This window comes from Malaclemys terrapin, chromosome 25, assembly GCF_027887155.1.
Source record: "Malaclemys terrapin pileata isolate rMalTer1 chromosome 25, rMalTer1.hap1, whole genome shotgun sequence".
Taxonomy (NCBI): domain Eukaryota; kingdom Metazoa; phylum Chordata; order Testudines; family Emydidae; genus Malaclemys; species Malaclemys terrapin.
Window position 1 is genome coordinate 11,023,912 of NC_071529.1, and position 14,610 is coordinate 11,038,521.

General features: G+C 40.8%; 1 protein-coding gene across 8 annotated transcripts in view; it reads left to right on the plus strand.

The window, feature by feature from the left end:
• Positions 1-13,679, plus strand: part of HOXB3 (homeobox B3) — a 58,289-nt gene extending 44,610 nt beyond the window's left edge. For 6 of the 8 annotated variants that reach the window (XM_054014127.1, XM_054014129.1, XM_054014130.1 and 3 more), the window contains exons 3-5: positions 4,216-4,278; positions 9,627-10,181; positions 11,292-13,679. In XM_054014127.1, coding sequence (XP_053870102.1) covers positions 9,746-10,181; positions 11,292-12,055 — 1,200 coding nt within the window. In that variant the 5' untranslated portion in view covers positions 4,216-4,278; positions 9,627-9,745 and the 3' untranslated portion in view covers positions 12,056-13,679. Of the gene's footprint in view, positions 1-1,084; positions 1,662-4,215; positions 4,279-9,626; positions 10,182-11,291 lie in introns of those variants that run through there. The other 2 variants (XM_054014134.1, XM_054014135.1) reach the window with 2 other exon arrangements.
• Positions 13,680-14,610: the final 931 nt, after the last annotated feature.

A 14,610-nucleotide genomic window follows, 5' to 3' on the forward strand; every position in this document is an offset into this window, starting at 1 on the left:
TCTCGTTTGAGGGTCCCTCAGAAGGGAAATGGGTTTCTTCAGAGAGCCGTCCTTAAAGTATGGTTTTGTCTGGATAGTGTGTGTGTGTGTGTGTGTGTGTGTGTGTGTGTGTGTGTGTGTGTGTGTGTGTGTGTGAGTGAGAGAGAGAGAGATTATAGCCAGATCCAATGGCCTTACATTGGTGCTAAACATCACTGGGAGTGACATTGTTGCATTCCAAATTACAAGTGTTTGTACTCATTTCATTGCTAAGCATGCATGAGCGAGAGTAGATTTTAAAATAGAACTAGAATCTACAGCGCCGGTTCCATCTAAGTATCTCCCACAATAACGACATTGAAACCCTGTTAAGCATTGTCGTTCCGAATTCTTTCTCCTCTAATTAAAAATTAACTATTTACTGCACTAAGAGACTGTTATGGATGCTAGCCTTTTGATATGCTGATGAATATGAGAGACCAAAGACCCTTACAATATTACAGTATTTTAGCACAGCCAGTGATCGATTGAGATATCTATATGGGTCACTGGTCATGCTATGTGTGTACATCCATATATATGCATGTTAATGTGTATATTTACATGCTATGTGTCTACTATGTGTGCTTATATAGTGTATTTGTAGTATATAATAAATACACTATGCAATGAGAATGTACAATGAAAATATGTTCTCATTGTATCTAATTATATAACATCTATAGTATGCTATACAAGTCAGTGTATTTATATAGTGCATTTGTAGTATGCAATAAAAACATTATAACATGAGATTGCAAAACGAGAATGTATTCTCATTGTATCTAGTTAGACAACACACTATACAAACACGTAGAGAACCAGAAATCTGATTCCTGAACATAACTCTCTCTCTCTCTCTCTGACATTCCTCCTTCAGAAATTGTTACCTATCTGTATGTGACATCAAATGAAGGCAGGTAAAATGGATCCCTTGTGCATCCCTCCTTCCCACCCATCCCCCGCCCCGCATCACTCTTTATTAATTATATTATTATTATTATTATTATTCAGAGGAATGTAGCTATAAAGTAACGGAATGCCTTCATTTTATAACAGAAACTGCCAAGTCAATAGATATTGGATGCTATCCAGGAATCCTTTCGAGAGGGAAAAATATATATATATCCTTATTTTCCCTCCAGATTTTTTTTTAAGTGACGTGAAATCTGGATAGCCCATAAGCAGCAGATCACGCGGGCAGCCAGTGGTGAATCTACCGCAATGGAACACGCGTCCTCTTCCCAGGGGGTCGAGAAAAGCTTTAACTGTAAATCCACTCGGTTAAAAGAGGGAGCGTGGGTGGTTAACTGCTCCAGCCGCCACCCCAGCCCACAGTGTCTCTCTCTAGTAAAGTGCAGGAGCAGGTTAGCAGCAGCAGATTCAAAGCGGAGGTCTTCGGAGATTTCTGCTGCTGTTGCTCGGAGCGGAGCCATCCTCTTTCTTTCTTTCTTTCTTTCCCCTCTAGTTCCTTCCACCTCTTCTGGCATTTGGCTCGGGAGCTGAGACTTTGCAAGCTTGTGGTTTTGGCAAAGACTTCGCACCTCCGTTTTCCTCCTCTGCTTAGAGGACCGAACAACAACAACAACCAACAGCAACAAAACAAAATCAAAACCAAATATCTGAGGGGAATGACTGAGGAGGTGGGGAAAAAGAAAGCGACTGCTGGCAACTAAGTTTAGAGAATTCACTGGAAGGGGGGGGACGCTGGGTGGGGGGAAGTTCATTTAACAATTCTGTATAAAATGGGTAAAAGGTTGACGTCTACCAGTCACGTGAGCGCATAATTCAAGTCATTATTTTGGCATTTAGAAAGGGGGGGTGTATGTGGGGAGGGCTCCTGTCCAATCTAGTCTCGCTGGTCACTGGCTTCCTAAATAACTATTTACAGCGCTCTGGTACCCTAACCCTTCCCCCACTCCTAAAGGGGAAAAAATGACAGTATAGCAACATGTGTGGACGAAAGACTTTTGGCGACCAGAGCATTTATAGAAGAGGAGAGGGCTTCAGGGGGTGAAAAAAGCAGCCAGAATTGGGGGAGCCCGGGTTTTGTTGTTGTTTTGTATTTAGGAGGTAATTCAAAAGCACTTCCGCTGGTTGATCATTAACCCGGTGAGTTATTACTCTTGTAAGCAAAGGTCATGGAGAGAAAGAGAGCTAATCTCTCAAAGACACCGCACACTCCGTTTCATTTTGATTTCTTATCCGGAGCTGGCTTCTGTTTAGACTTTGTGTGTGTGTGTGTGTGTGTGTGTGTGTGTGTGTGTGTGTGTGTGTGTGTGTGTGAGAGAGAGAGAGAGAGAGAGAGAGAGAGAGAGACTTTTTCGAGTCTCCCTAATCCATCCCTCCTCAATTTTAGCATTCCTACCCCTCACCGTCTTATGAGAGGAGATGGGTTGGCCTCCATAATTCGGATACTGACATCCTAACTGTTACAAAGTAAATAAAAGGAAGCGGAAGTGGATAGTGACCAGTCTTGCACGCTTGCTTATCTATCTATCTATCTATCCCCATACACACCCCACTATCTAGCTATCTATCGAGAAAGATAAATGTTCCTATTAAGAGTACAGTGCCTAATTTGAAAATACCCATAATTCACCACTAATATCTTTTAATAATGATACATAATGCATGAGCCTATTGTTGGCAGTGAGGGAAAGAGGGGAGGAGTGGAGGGTAATGATTTTATTTTTAATCCGGATCCCTCCAAATGTAGCAAAAACCCCTTTTGCTGGCTTCACTGACAATCTTTCTCGGAGCCTTTATTTATTTTGTTTCTATTTTCCCCTGCCTTCTCTAGTCACGCCAAATAAATGCTACTTTCCGCCTCTCTCCACCTCCTTTTGTTCAGTCCCCACCTCCACTCCCCCTTTCTTCCAGGCCCTAATGTGGGGGAACTTTTATAGAGACATATTTGGTGCGCTGGGGTTCATACCACATCAAGGGCGGTGGGGTTTTCTTTATCTTTATTTATAATCTACAGAGGGAATTAAAAACCCAAGTTAACCCGGTAAGGCTGTGATGTAAATGGAATATAGCCAATGTTGTGTATTAAAATGTGTGTGTGTGTAATCATCATCATCATCATAAATTATGACTATAGGCCGCAGACCAGAGAGAGGTCAGCCTGATGTGTGATTTATGTTCCAGGAATGTTGTCACAGAAAGGGTAGGGTGCGGGAAGAACATTTGATTTGAGATTAATAACATCAACAGACAGAACGGAAACAAGATTATTAAAGCGAGTGAATGTTTCCCAAAACGAAAATAATTTTAAATGAGATTTTCCCCCCTCTTTCTTTCTGAATCAAATCGTGTCAAGGTTTCAGTGATAAATCTCCGTGTAGTTTTAAAGAGGTTTAAACTGGTGTCGTTAATCCTTTTATCGAATAACTTTTGTGTAACTGTTACCTACATATAACATAAAACATCTACTTTTTTTTATGGGGATCATTCAAGACTGTGAGCAAATTGGCTACATAGGAAAAGATGAGCTGTAAATATTTAAGCTTTCGTTGTCTTCCAGTAAAATCGCCTGGCGGTTTCCACAAAGCTTTCCTACCGCCTTACCTAATTAACACGATACATTTCATTTTTAAAATGCACTTAACCCGGAATTACCAACCGCCTTTAACTAAAAACAATAAAAGGAGGTAAATGATGGATTGCAAAACAGCTCACGGTTTTTTTATTATTATTATTCTTTATTTAAAACCAAAATTCACCAATTCAATTCACGGTTGTATTTTACTACAGATAATTTCTACTGATAACTATTCTAATGCAAAGCTTGAATAGATACAACTGATAAATAATTTCCTTCAAAGACCATTTCCAATGAGCAAGTGATATCCAAATGTTTGAGAACCATATATATGAGTCCAATTATTTTTAAAAAATACTTATCTGCATGTCTGCATGATCATCTTGATGGTACTTGTGTGTGTGTGTGTGTGTGTGTGTGTGTGTGTGTGTGTGTGTGTGTGTGTAAACAACTTTCGGAAAATGCTAAAACTCTGATGAAATGTCATCTTTAGTTACATTGTTGAGAAAATACCTCAGATTTTTTTTTTTATTTAATTTTTGTCCATTAGAAACGTTTTCCCACCATTACCACTGGAAGAGTTCTCTGTATGATAAGTCCGATTTCCCATGCCGTTGTGATGGAAGTTTTGTCACTTTTCTGTTTTACAGTTCTCTTTCTTTCTCAAACTGCTGCGCTGTTTCACTTGTGCTGGACCAGACAACGGAGAATTGGTGAGTGTTATTAAACATGATGCCTGGTCGTTAAAAAATAAACATCTTAGAACCAGAAACCACTATTTTTTTTAAAGAGACAACTTGTTTTCCTTCCACTACATTTATAAGGACGATTCTTGCCTTAACTTTTCTGTGAAGTGTCTTCGTTTTGCTACTGGCTTGTCTTTAAACTTTGTGATTTATGGTTATAATTTTGGGTGGACATTTTAAATGGGAAATATTTTCTGTATTCCCTTTGAAGGGACGTCTAAAATGACCAGGACTGCACAATTTGGGCTAATACAGTCACTTTTAAAAACAACACAAAACGTATAAGCGGAAATACAAGGTGATATGGAACCTAATATCTACTTACAAGACACTCAGTGTGTAGAAATGCAGCTATGTTTTTATGATTTTTTTTAATTCTCCAGTCATTTAAAAAAGAACACAAAGTTGGTACTTCAGAAAAGTTCTTTGCAGAGTCCACGGTACCTCTGATAGTCTAGATATTCGATCACAAGCCCTTGAGGTCCCATTTGCGAAAATCTATTGAGTATTGCAAGGGTTTTTTTAAAAAGAATAATCCATGAATCCTATTCGTGTCTCCTCCATGCCGCTCTGTAACCCTGGTGTTCCACCATCGCCTGTAGTTGAAGATGTGTGTCCAAGTAGCTCATAAAAAGTCAGAAGGAAAAACAATCTCGGTGAAAAATGAGACGATATTTCAATTACACGGTGGAACCCCCTCACGACACAGGTTTGAAAACTGATGTTAGAGCAGTAGGTGGAAACACTATGCCACAAGTACTCCTGTTCTTTATGCCCCCTAGTAAGTCTCTAGCCAGCACCTTGCAAGTCTTTCCCACCAGACACATCCCGAAAGTAAGAGGTTGCAAAAGTAAACTCTTTATTTTCAATGGACACTCATCAAAAGGTGCGGAAGAGTGATGCAAACAGCACCAGTGGACACACCTTCCAAGCGGGATCCAAAGAGCTTTTGTGTCCACGCCTTTCCTTCGCGGGCTACAGTTAAATTCCCCAGTCAGCACTTAACCCAAAGGGCTTGTGGGCAAGAATTAAAGGCGAGAAAAATCATTGCAATCTGGAACAATAACAGCAGGGGAGAAGGAAAAAAAAGTGCAGACACCTAAATTCTTTGCCCTGTCTTCCTCCCACGCTCCCTTTGCAACGCTTCCGTATCCCTGCACCTTCACCAAAACGCACCGGGGAAAGTTTCCGCTAACAGCGGTAGTGTGCGCGCGCCAGGAGTCATAACTCTTGCCTGGCGCTGGCAGCAGCGTCTGGCATCATCATCATCATCATCATATTAATACAAATCTTTATTGTTCAACCCCCTCCCTGAATTTGCCTTTCCTATGTGATTTTACTCTCTGTCCCCTTTAGAAGTGCGAATTCCACCTCCTCCCCTCCACCAACCTACAGTAGGTGGGGAATCATGTAGCCACCAGCCAGAGAACTTTGACACGCAGACTTAATATTAAAGTTCCCCACGGCTGTAGGCTTTGAGTTGCATCAACACAACGGGTTCGTCCTTTTGTCACCCGCCCTCCACCTCCCTTCCCCCCACCGGTCTCGACTCCCTTAAAAAAAATAAAAATCAGTCCCTGGCTGGCTGGTCGATCAGACCCCCCTCTTCTCCCCCACCCCTCCCCTCAAAAGTATATTTCATAATTATTTCATATTAGGAACTCTTAACAGGAGACAAATCCGGTTGGAGGGAGAGACAAAATATATGCAGCGGTTATTGAAAGAAAGACGATTCTAACTGTGAGGGGGCGGGGGGGAAGGAGTATGACTATGTTGAAAGGGTTTATTAACATAAATTGACACCTAATTGTTAAACACGTGAATCAAAGGAAAGCTTTGCTATCTTTCTGTCTAGGCCTCGGTCCACCACGTCTGCAATTAGCATAATTTTTCACTAGTGACGCTGTTTGGAAGGCTGTTGGCTTTGCCCAGCGCTCCAAAGCAAATCTTGATTATATTTTTTTAAATACCACCTAGCTTTATTTCAAAGCCCCCCCCCGCTTCCCTACCCCCCACCCCTCTCTACCCTGACTCATTATTATTACTATTATTATTTTTAATCCTAGCCAAGCCGTGCCTAGTTAAAGGTTTCGCGTTCAGCTTTTTCTTTCTTTCCTTTTTTTCCCTCCTTCCCTTCTTCCCCTCTGCCGTGGCCATTGTTATCAGTGAGCAGGGCGTACCAGTCTATAGGGCAACTAGAATCTCAGGGTTTGTCCATTCAAAGCCCTGAGCTTTTCTACACATCTTGGAAGCTGTAAAGCATCTTGCTTTCTTTTTTTTTCTTCTTCCCCAAACGAAGAGAGGGAGAGAGAGAGAGAGAGAGAATTTGAGCAGACGTAACCGAAAGCTACACTGGTTTAGTCCCCCTCCTTTGGCTTTATTACTGGATTTCTCTTTTTTTTTTCCTCCACGCACACTCACACACTTCTATCTATCTATCTATTCCTTTAACATTTTTTTAAAGGAAGAGGGTGGCATTCCTTGCTTATTGATTGCTTTGGTGCTGGATGTGAAAATATATTATGTCTGCCTGTGCTTTGCTCGTCAGAGACTAAGGTAAGCTGGACTCAAATAGGCTATCACTTTGTGAATGGCGGAGTCTATGTCCCAATGATTTATGACCATATGACTCCAATCTCGGTTCAAGAAGAGTTCACAAGCTTTAAGCTTCCTTCCACGCAGCGAGTGTTTTGCAGCCCTCATCCAGGGGCCTTTCTTTCCCCCCTGCTTTTCAACTGGGGGGTTCTGCTTGGGGGTGATGATGGGGGGGGAGGGAAATTTTAGGAATGTGTCTCTATTTTCCACGCATATTCACCGCAAGGCAGTCGCTGGAATTTGAGGTGCCTCTCAGCACCAGCCCATTGTTAAGGGCCATGTCGATAGCTTGCTTATTTTAAACTAAAAACGGGTTTATTCTGTCTTTTGCTTGGTCTGTGAAATATACCTTAGGCGGGGGAGAGGACAAATGAGCCGCTCTTCTTCCTAAACAGAGGCAGGTTGTGAATTTAGGATTTCCAACATGGAGGGAATCGCTTTAAAGGGAAATAAATAGGCTTAGATCTGTTCCCATCCTCTCACCCAATCTTCCTATGAACCTTTTGACATAGATCCTTTTTCCTTCTCCATCTCGATATTCACTGGATTTTTTTTCAGTCTCCTCTAAATCTTTCGCAGTAAAAGTTCCCAGGCAGGGTGTTGTGTCTTTAATGTTGTTATCCTTCGCAAAGTGAAACTTGGAAGGTGGGGAAACATACCAGAGTTGATCCGGCGATAGTTAATTGGAACCTGATATAATCTAATATTTATTATTCTGCCTGAGATTAAAAAAAAAAAACACAATTCCTTGGAGTAAATAATTAGGATTCCGGCCGTCTTCGGGAAGATAAATGACCGGCATTTGTGATGCGTTGAGAGATGACCTACAAAAGCAAATCTCTTCTGTTGAAGCTCCAAACCATCTAGCTTCGTTTTTTGGGTAGAGAAGGCGATACAATTATTTTATGTATTTTTTGAAAATCATCGCTGTTCTTTTTAGCTGCTTTTGATACGCCTCTCGGGCATTTAAAAGAGAGACAAAAAAGAAGAAAAAGAAGATTAAGAAAGAAGAAGGAAAGCCGTGTAAAACAGGCCTGGGAGAGATTTCCATCTCTTTGCACTCCTAGTCAGTTTCAGCCACCCTATTCATAATAAATGTACTACTGGTTGTTAATTAATTCACAGCTCTTCAGCTCGGGTAGGGGAGTATACTTTTTAATATTTATCATGACGAGGAAATAAAACCCGAGTACTCCCTCCAATAATTCTCCGCAAAATTATTCCAGCCTCTTTGTCGACAAAATAAATAAATAATATATCTCCGTGGAAGCTATCGCACAGATTTGGGAATGTAGAAGGGATTGAGTTGATGTATAAAAGCTAAATCAACCTTACATGTGTATATTGGCGAAGAGTATGTTGTTTGAAGTGCAGTTTGACATAACCACAAACACACAAAAGTCGGGGGAGGAAAAATCGGAGTATTATTTATTGTATATCTGTGCATTGTGTTAAAGCTTTAGTATTTGAAAACATCTCGTTGGCCTTTATTTACGTACAGATTATTTTTAAAAGTGAGAACATTACATTTTAAAATGGATATAAATATCAAAACAAATCCATCCTCGCAAAATGTGAGTAGTAATGGGGAAAATCCACCGGGTTTTTAAAGTAAGTTTGCTGCTTGGTTGATCCCCAGACACCAAATTATTTTCTGATCAGTGTCTATTCTTCTTGTTTTTTTACCCCCCCATCCCATGTACAGAAAGTTCATGCTTTGGGCAAAAGGAGGTACTGAAGGCTGGTTTTTCCGGTTTTGTGGAACTTTTGGGCTTGGATTGGAAAGCAAACCTAAACAGAAGGGGGGGGGGGATGATGAAAAGTCAAAGGGATAGAAAGCTAGAACCAAATGGCCTGGTGACAAAATTGGTTGTTGTTGTTGTTGTTGTTGTTTTTAAGAAAACAAACCAAACCAAAACACAATGAAACTGGGTTTGGAAGCAATTCTTTTCAATGGCAGTTCCAGATTCAAGATTTTAAAGAAATGGGACTGAGGAGTGAAAAGGTATGTGTCCTAAACACAATAGGCAAATAGGCCAAAGGAAAAACGTGTTTTTTTGTTTTTTTTTAATGGGTGGACCAATAGCTGTTTAAAATATTTTCTCCAGAATTGCAAAGACAACGTGTGTTACTGTGGAAGCAGCAAAACAAGCTAAATGAGTCAAGAAACCCTTACCTGGATAAAATAGAGAGACTATTTGCCATTCTTGGTTTAAAATCAAACATTCCGTGAAGCAGTCCTACCATAAAGCAACAGAACTCTAGAGTATCTGATCCTCCAAACTTTCGTTTCTGGGCACATCATAACCTTCTTTCTTTTATTCTTGGGAACTGCTTATTGCATGGACTGGATTATGATGGGGGTAAAAAGACATGAGTTATATTCGGTTCATGTTTGTGGTTAGCAGTGATCCATTCTGTGTTCTTGTTCTTATTATATTAATGTGTGTGCATTTATACGTATATATGCATATGGAATCACCTGTGCTTAGACATATTTATACATACATGGTGCAGTGCTGTTCAGAAAAATGCATTGACCTTAAAAAATAAACTTTAAAATAGTTGATGAGCCTAGGGAGGAGAAACACAGGACAAATCTGTTCAAGGCATCTGTTAGCCCTGTTCTGTAGGACCCTATTCATGTCATGTGCTTTTCACGACCTAAGATGGATTCATAGCCAGGCCACTATCATTGTGTGTTTCTTCTAACCTTTCAGGTCAGCTTCCAATAGACAACTGGAAACGGATTGTCACGTGACCTTGGGGTGCCAATGTTCTTCCGTAAGGGTCTCAAGACCCTGGTAGTCGGTAAAAATATTTTTGGGGAATCCCAGAGATGCAGAAAACTACATACTACGACAGTTCAACGCTGTTTGGAGGCTATTCCTACCAGGGTGCTAATGGGTTTGGTTATGATGGCCCTCAACAGCCTTTCCAGCCTTCTTCTCACGTGGAGAATGACTACCAGAGGTCTGCCTGCTCCCTCCAATCTCTGGGCAACACTGCCCCACATGCAAAAAGTAAAGACCTGAATGGAAGCTGCATGCGTCCAAGTTTGCCCCGGGAGAATCATCAAGCCCCACCTGTCTCACCACCCCCAAACTCTGTCACCAACAGCAACAGTAGCAACAGCACTAGCCAGTCAGGGAGCAGTAAAACTGCCCCCAGCAAATCAAATCTCAGTTCAAACGCAACTCTCACCAAACAGATTTTCCCCTGGATGAAAGAATCGAGACAAAACTCCAAACAGAAAAACAGCTCCCCTACCACAGGTATAAAGTTCTGCTTTTGTAACCAACCACTTTCCTAAACAGCGAGGTAATGAAGCCACCAGCCTGAATGTTCTTGTCTGAAAGTGGGAAAATACATGCATTGAAAATACTGCTATTGTTGGAGTAGCCAAGCCATTCAACCTCTATTCAAGCAAACCTCCTGGTGATTTCAATGGGAGTTTGGCCTGAATAAAGCCTACCGGATTTGGCCCATTGTGAAGATTTAGCTGTATTTATTTATTTTAAATGCCATAATATTGTAGTAAAATGCACCAAAGAAATTGTACATAGCTAAAAGTGGCTGAAGCATTGAATGCATGTAGTTACTAATAAATGAATATGTATATCCATTGCAGCATATTTATCAATATTAAAGAAATTCCATAGTATATTACTTATCCATCTATTTATCGATTAACAGATAGCTAGCTAGCTAGCTAGATAGATAGATAGAAGAACACCATGGAATTGCTCTTATATATAATATAATCGTATATAGTTGTACATACATGCACATAAACAGATATACACGTGTCTGTTTATTTTATATATGTGTGTGTGTGTTTTATTATAGTATTTGTGTTATATATGCATATATATTCTATAAGTGCAATTATATATATGCATGTACACTAAAGGCACAAACATACGTGGCCACATGTGTGGCTATGCGTGCGTGTGATCACAGCTATTAAATACACACCCGCATTTATACAAAACACACACCTATGCCTGTGAGTATGAAGTATACACACATGAAAACACAATACACACATCGCTGGCACCCGTGTTTATATTAATTTGCTTTTCAAAACACTGCCCCCTGCCAAATTTTATTGTCTCAAAATTAGCTGCTGAAAATAATCGACTCCTAAATAAATGGCCCTGGAATCCTTTTCTGCGTGACATGATCAAATTTTCATAAAGCAGGGGCAGCATTGGAGAACAGAACTCTTAATAAATGACATGATTATAGAGTGCAGACTAATGTGAAAGGGGTGGGGGTTGGGGTGGTTGAAGTCCGCGTGCCTGTTACAGGATTTATTAGGAACCGGTGCATTCAATTTCTGCATGTAAGTAATTATCTTTTATTTCATTTCGGGCCGGTAGAAAGCTGCAGCGGCGAGAGAAGCCCTCCAGGGTCTTCTGCCTCCAAACGAGCCCGCACTGCCTACACCAGCGCGCAGCTGGTGGAGCTGGAGAAGGAATTCCACTTCAACCGCTACCTTTGCAGGCCCCGCCGAGTGGAGATGGCCAATTTGCTCAATCTCAGCGAAAGGCAGATCAAGATCTGGTTCCAGAACCGGAGGATGAAGTATAAAAAAGATCAGAAGTCGAAAGGCATGGGGTCTTCTTCGGGGGGGCCATCCCCAACGGGCAGCCCGCCCCAACCCATGCAATCTTCAGCAGGGTTTATGAATGCCTTGCACACCATGACTAGTAACTACGATGACCCATCGCCTCCTTCCTTCAATAAGCCCCACCAGAATGCCTATACCATGTCAACTAACTACCAAAACCCCATCAAAGGGTGCCCCTCGCAACAGAAGTATGCCAACACCGCGCCGGAGTACGATCCCCACATATTACAGGGCAATGGGAGCACATATGGGACTCCCAATATGCAAGGCAGCCCTGTATACGTTGGAAGCGGCTATGTGGATTCTATGCCTGCTTCGGGCCCCTCCCTTTACGGCCTCAATCACCTGCCACACCACCAGTCTGCCAGCATGGACTACAACGGGGCCCCACAGATGCCAACCAGCCAGCACCATGGACCATGTGAGACCCACCCAACCTACACAGACCTTTCCACGCACCACGCCTCTTCTCAGGGCCGAATCCAAGAGGCGCCCAAACTCACCCACCTGTGATAGGGTGGGGGCAGGGTGGGTTGGGGGGAGGGCAGGACAGACTCGTGAAGATGTTGTGGAGCACTGGAGTGGGGTAGTGAATCCGTAGTGGGATTTGGTTCAGAAACATTTGTGTTGAGCCCTTAAGATATTTGTTTGGTGGCCTGTCTTGTTAGCCCTTCAAGTGGAGACATTTTCGGCTTTTTCTGGTTTTATTAAGCCCGTTAGGCACAACTTCTGATGATTAATTCTATTTATTTGCAAGATTCATCTAATCTATTTATCTATCTGTCTATCTATCTATCCCCATACACATCTATCTATCTATCTAAACTCTAGATAGATATACCTTCTAATGCTTCAACACAAATGCTTTTGAATATATTTGGGGTAGTTTTATGGAAATCTAGCAAGATACAAAACCAAAACCACCTGATATATTTAAAGAAGGTACGAATAAGTACAAAGATTCCTCGGACATTGATAATGGCAGCATACTGTCAACCCACCAAATCTATACAATTGGCCTATCAATAACAAATAATTTTTTTTTATCTAAACAGATTCACAGAAAACTACACCCTCCAAATCTCCCCCCAAAGAACCTTACCTTTTCCTTTCCAGTCTAACTCTTGAGATGAAGAACATCTTTTTTTTGCTGAGTAATTCCTCCCCCCACCCCATAGCTGAAAATATACATATCTGCCAACATTTGGAAATATAACCTTTCTTCCTCCTCCTCTTCACACAGTCCCCAAATAGGTTTAAGAGATGCAAAGGTTCTGGAAATACATTTCTGCAACAAAGCTGATTTTTATATTTTTTTTTTTTTAAAGAGGCCAAAGAGAGGAAGAGAAAGTTGACAGGTCTGGATATTTTTAACCTTTGCCTCTTATGAAGTGAAGTCTCCATTCGGTTACATGTTTTTTGTTTTAGGGTTCATGAACAAAAAAGCAATCTTAAGACTTAGAAATCCTACATTTTGTTCCTCCTTCTCTCTTGACTTAACGTGAAAACAGGGTATTTTTGAACAAACGGTATGTCCTCCAAAAGAAGCAGAAGTGAATGGACCTTTGGTATTTGCTAATGCTTTCTTGTCTGGACATCTTTGTTGCACTTAGAGTTTACATTGAATGGGTATAAAACAACTTTGAAGGGCGTTCGTCCACTCAATCCTGACGTCTTTCAAAAGCTGTGTGTTCTGGTGAACATTCATATATATTTATTGGTTATAGCCAGTTTAAAATATTTTTCCTTTTTTTGTATTATTTATCCCCAACATCATGTATTTATATGAGAAAAAGAATCAAATTGTACTTTTTTAGTATTTACTTGTTATAAAGGACATTGTGTTTCCTTGTCATTGTACAACAAGCTTATTTTAGTTATTGTAATTTAGAAAGACCAGTAGTTTTATGTTACCCTCGTACTTATGAATAATGTAATTAGTTCTACTGGAGGCATGAGAGCAGAACCAGACTGTAATTGTATAGTCCTGAATTAGAAGAACTATAGCTAATCCCCCTCCCACGTCACCCCTCCTCTTTGGAGATCTTTCTTTGTTTCTATAGTAGTTATTTTATTTCCTTGCTTAAGGGTTGTCTGTTGAACAATTCTTGAATAAACTTTCTGTTATCAATTTGGATCTTGTCCTATTAGTCGGATCTAAAAGCAAAAATAAAATAAAGACCAAGTAGTCAAAACACAAGCTTAAATATCCCAGAGACTAAAGACAGATAGATGGATATCTATATTCTCTCCTCCATGGCGCACCCCTCAGGTTATAATCCTATTTGTTTTACAGCTCAGGTTATAAACCGTTGACACGTTCCTAGACTACAATATTTAATTAAAAAGTTAATAGCTAGTCTCTCTTTCCCTCACCTCACCCCACCCCACCCATTCGCCCCTTGGAAGCCTGTTTAAAATTCTCCCAAGCAGACTAAAGTTCACAGTCCTCTTCTGAGGTTACAAAGAGAGGCGATCACGTGTCATCCGAACGACACAGCCATTGGGCCTAAAATGAAAACAAAGGAAAATGATTAATCACAAAAAGGCAAAGAGGAATTTTAATACTGAAGTGAAATTAAATCACTGAAAAAGCAGACGAATAAGACCTTGGTGCTGGGAGAGAGATGCTGTGATAGGGTTAAACTGCTAGGGAAAGGGAAAGGGAGGGAAAGATGTGCAGAAGCAAAAGCAAATATAAGATAATGCTCTGGATAATTTGTCTTTTATGCTCCAGTGCCTTAAGAAAACTTGTGTGGGTCAATAAAAGTTTTATGATGCTAGAACTGGATACAAACTGTCTGTCCAACACAAAATCGCACCATTTGCATTGCTGTAACCAATAAGCAAGGAGAACGATCTGAGAGGCAAGGTGATACTGAAATGCTGACACTGTTCTTGAAGAAAAAAAAGATGGAAAGGCACTAAATACTCACATCATTTCGGTTGGAAACAAAGGCTTAAATTTATAAATTAGCGGCGTGTAGTGCCTGTATGTACAGTCTTCTTGATTAGGCCACACACACACACATACACACACTTTATGTGTATGTGTATGTACATATGGT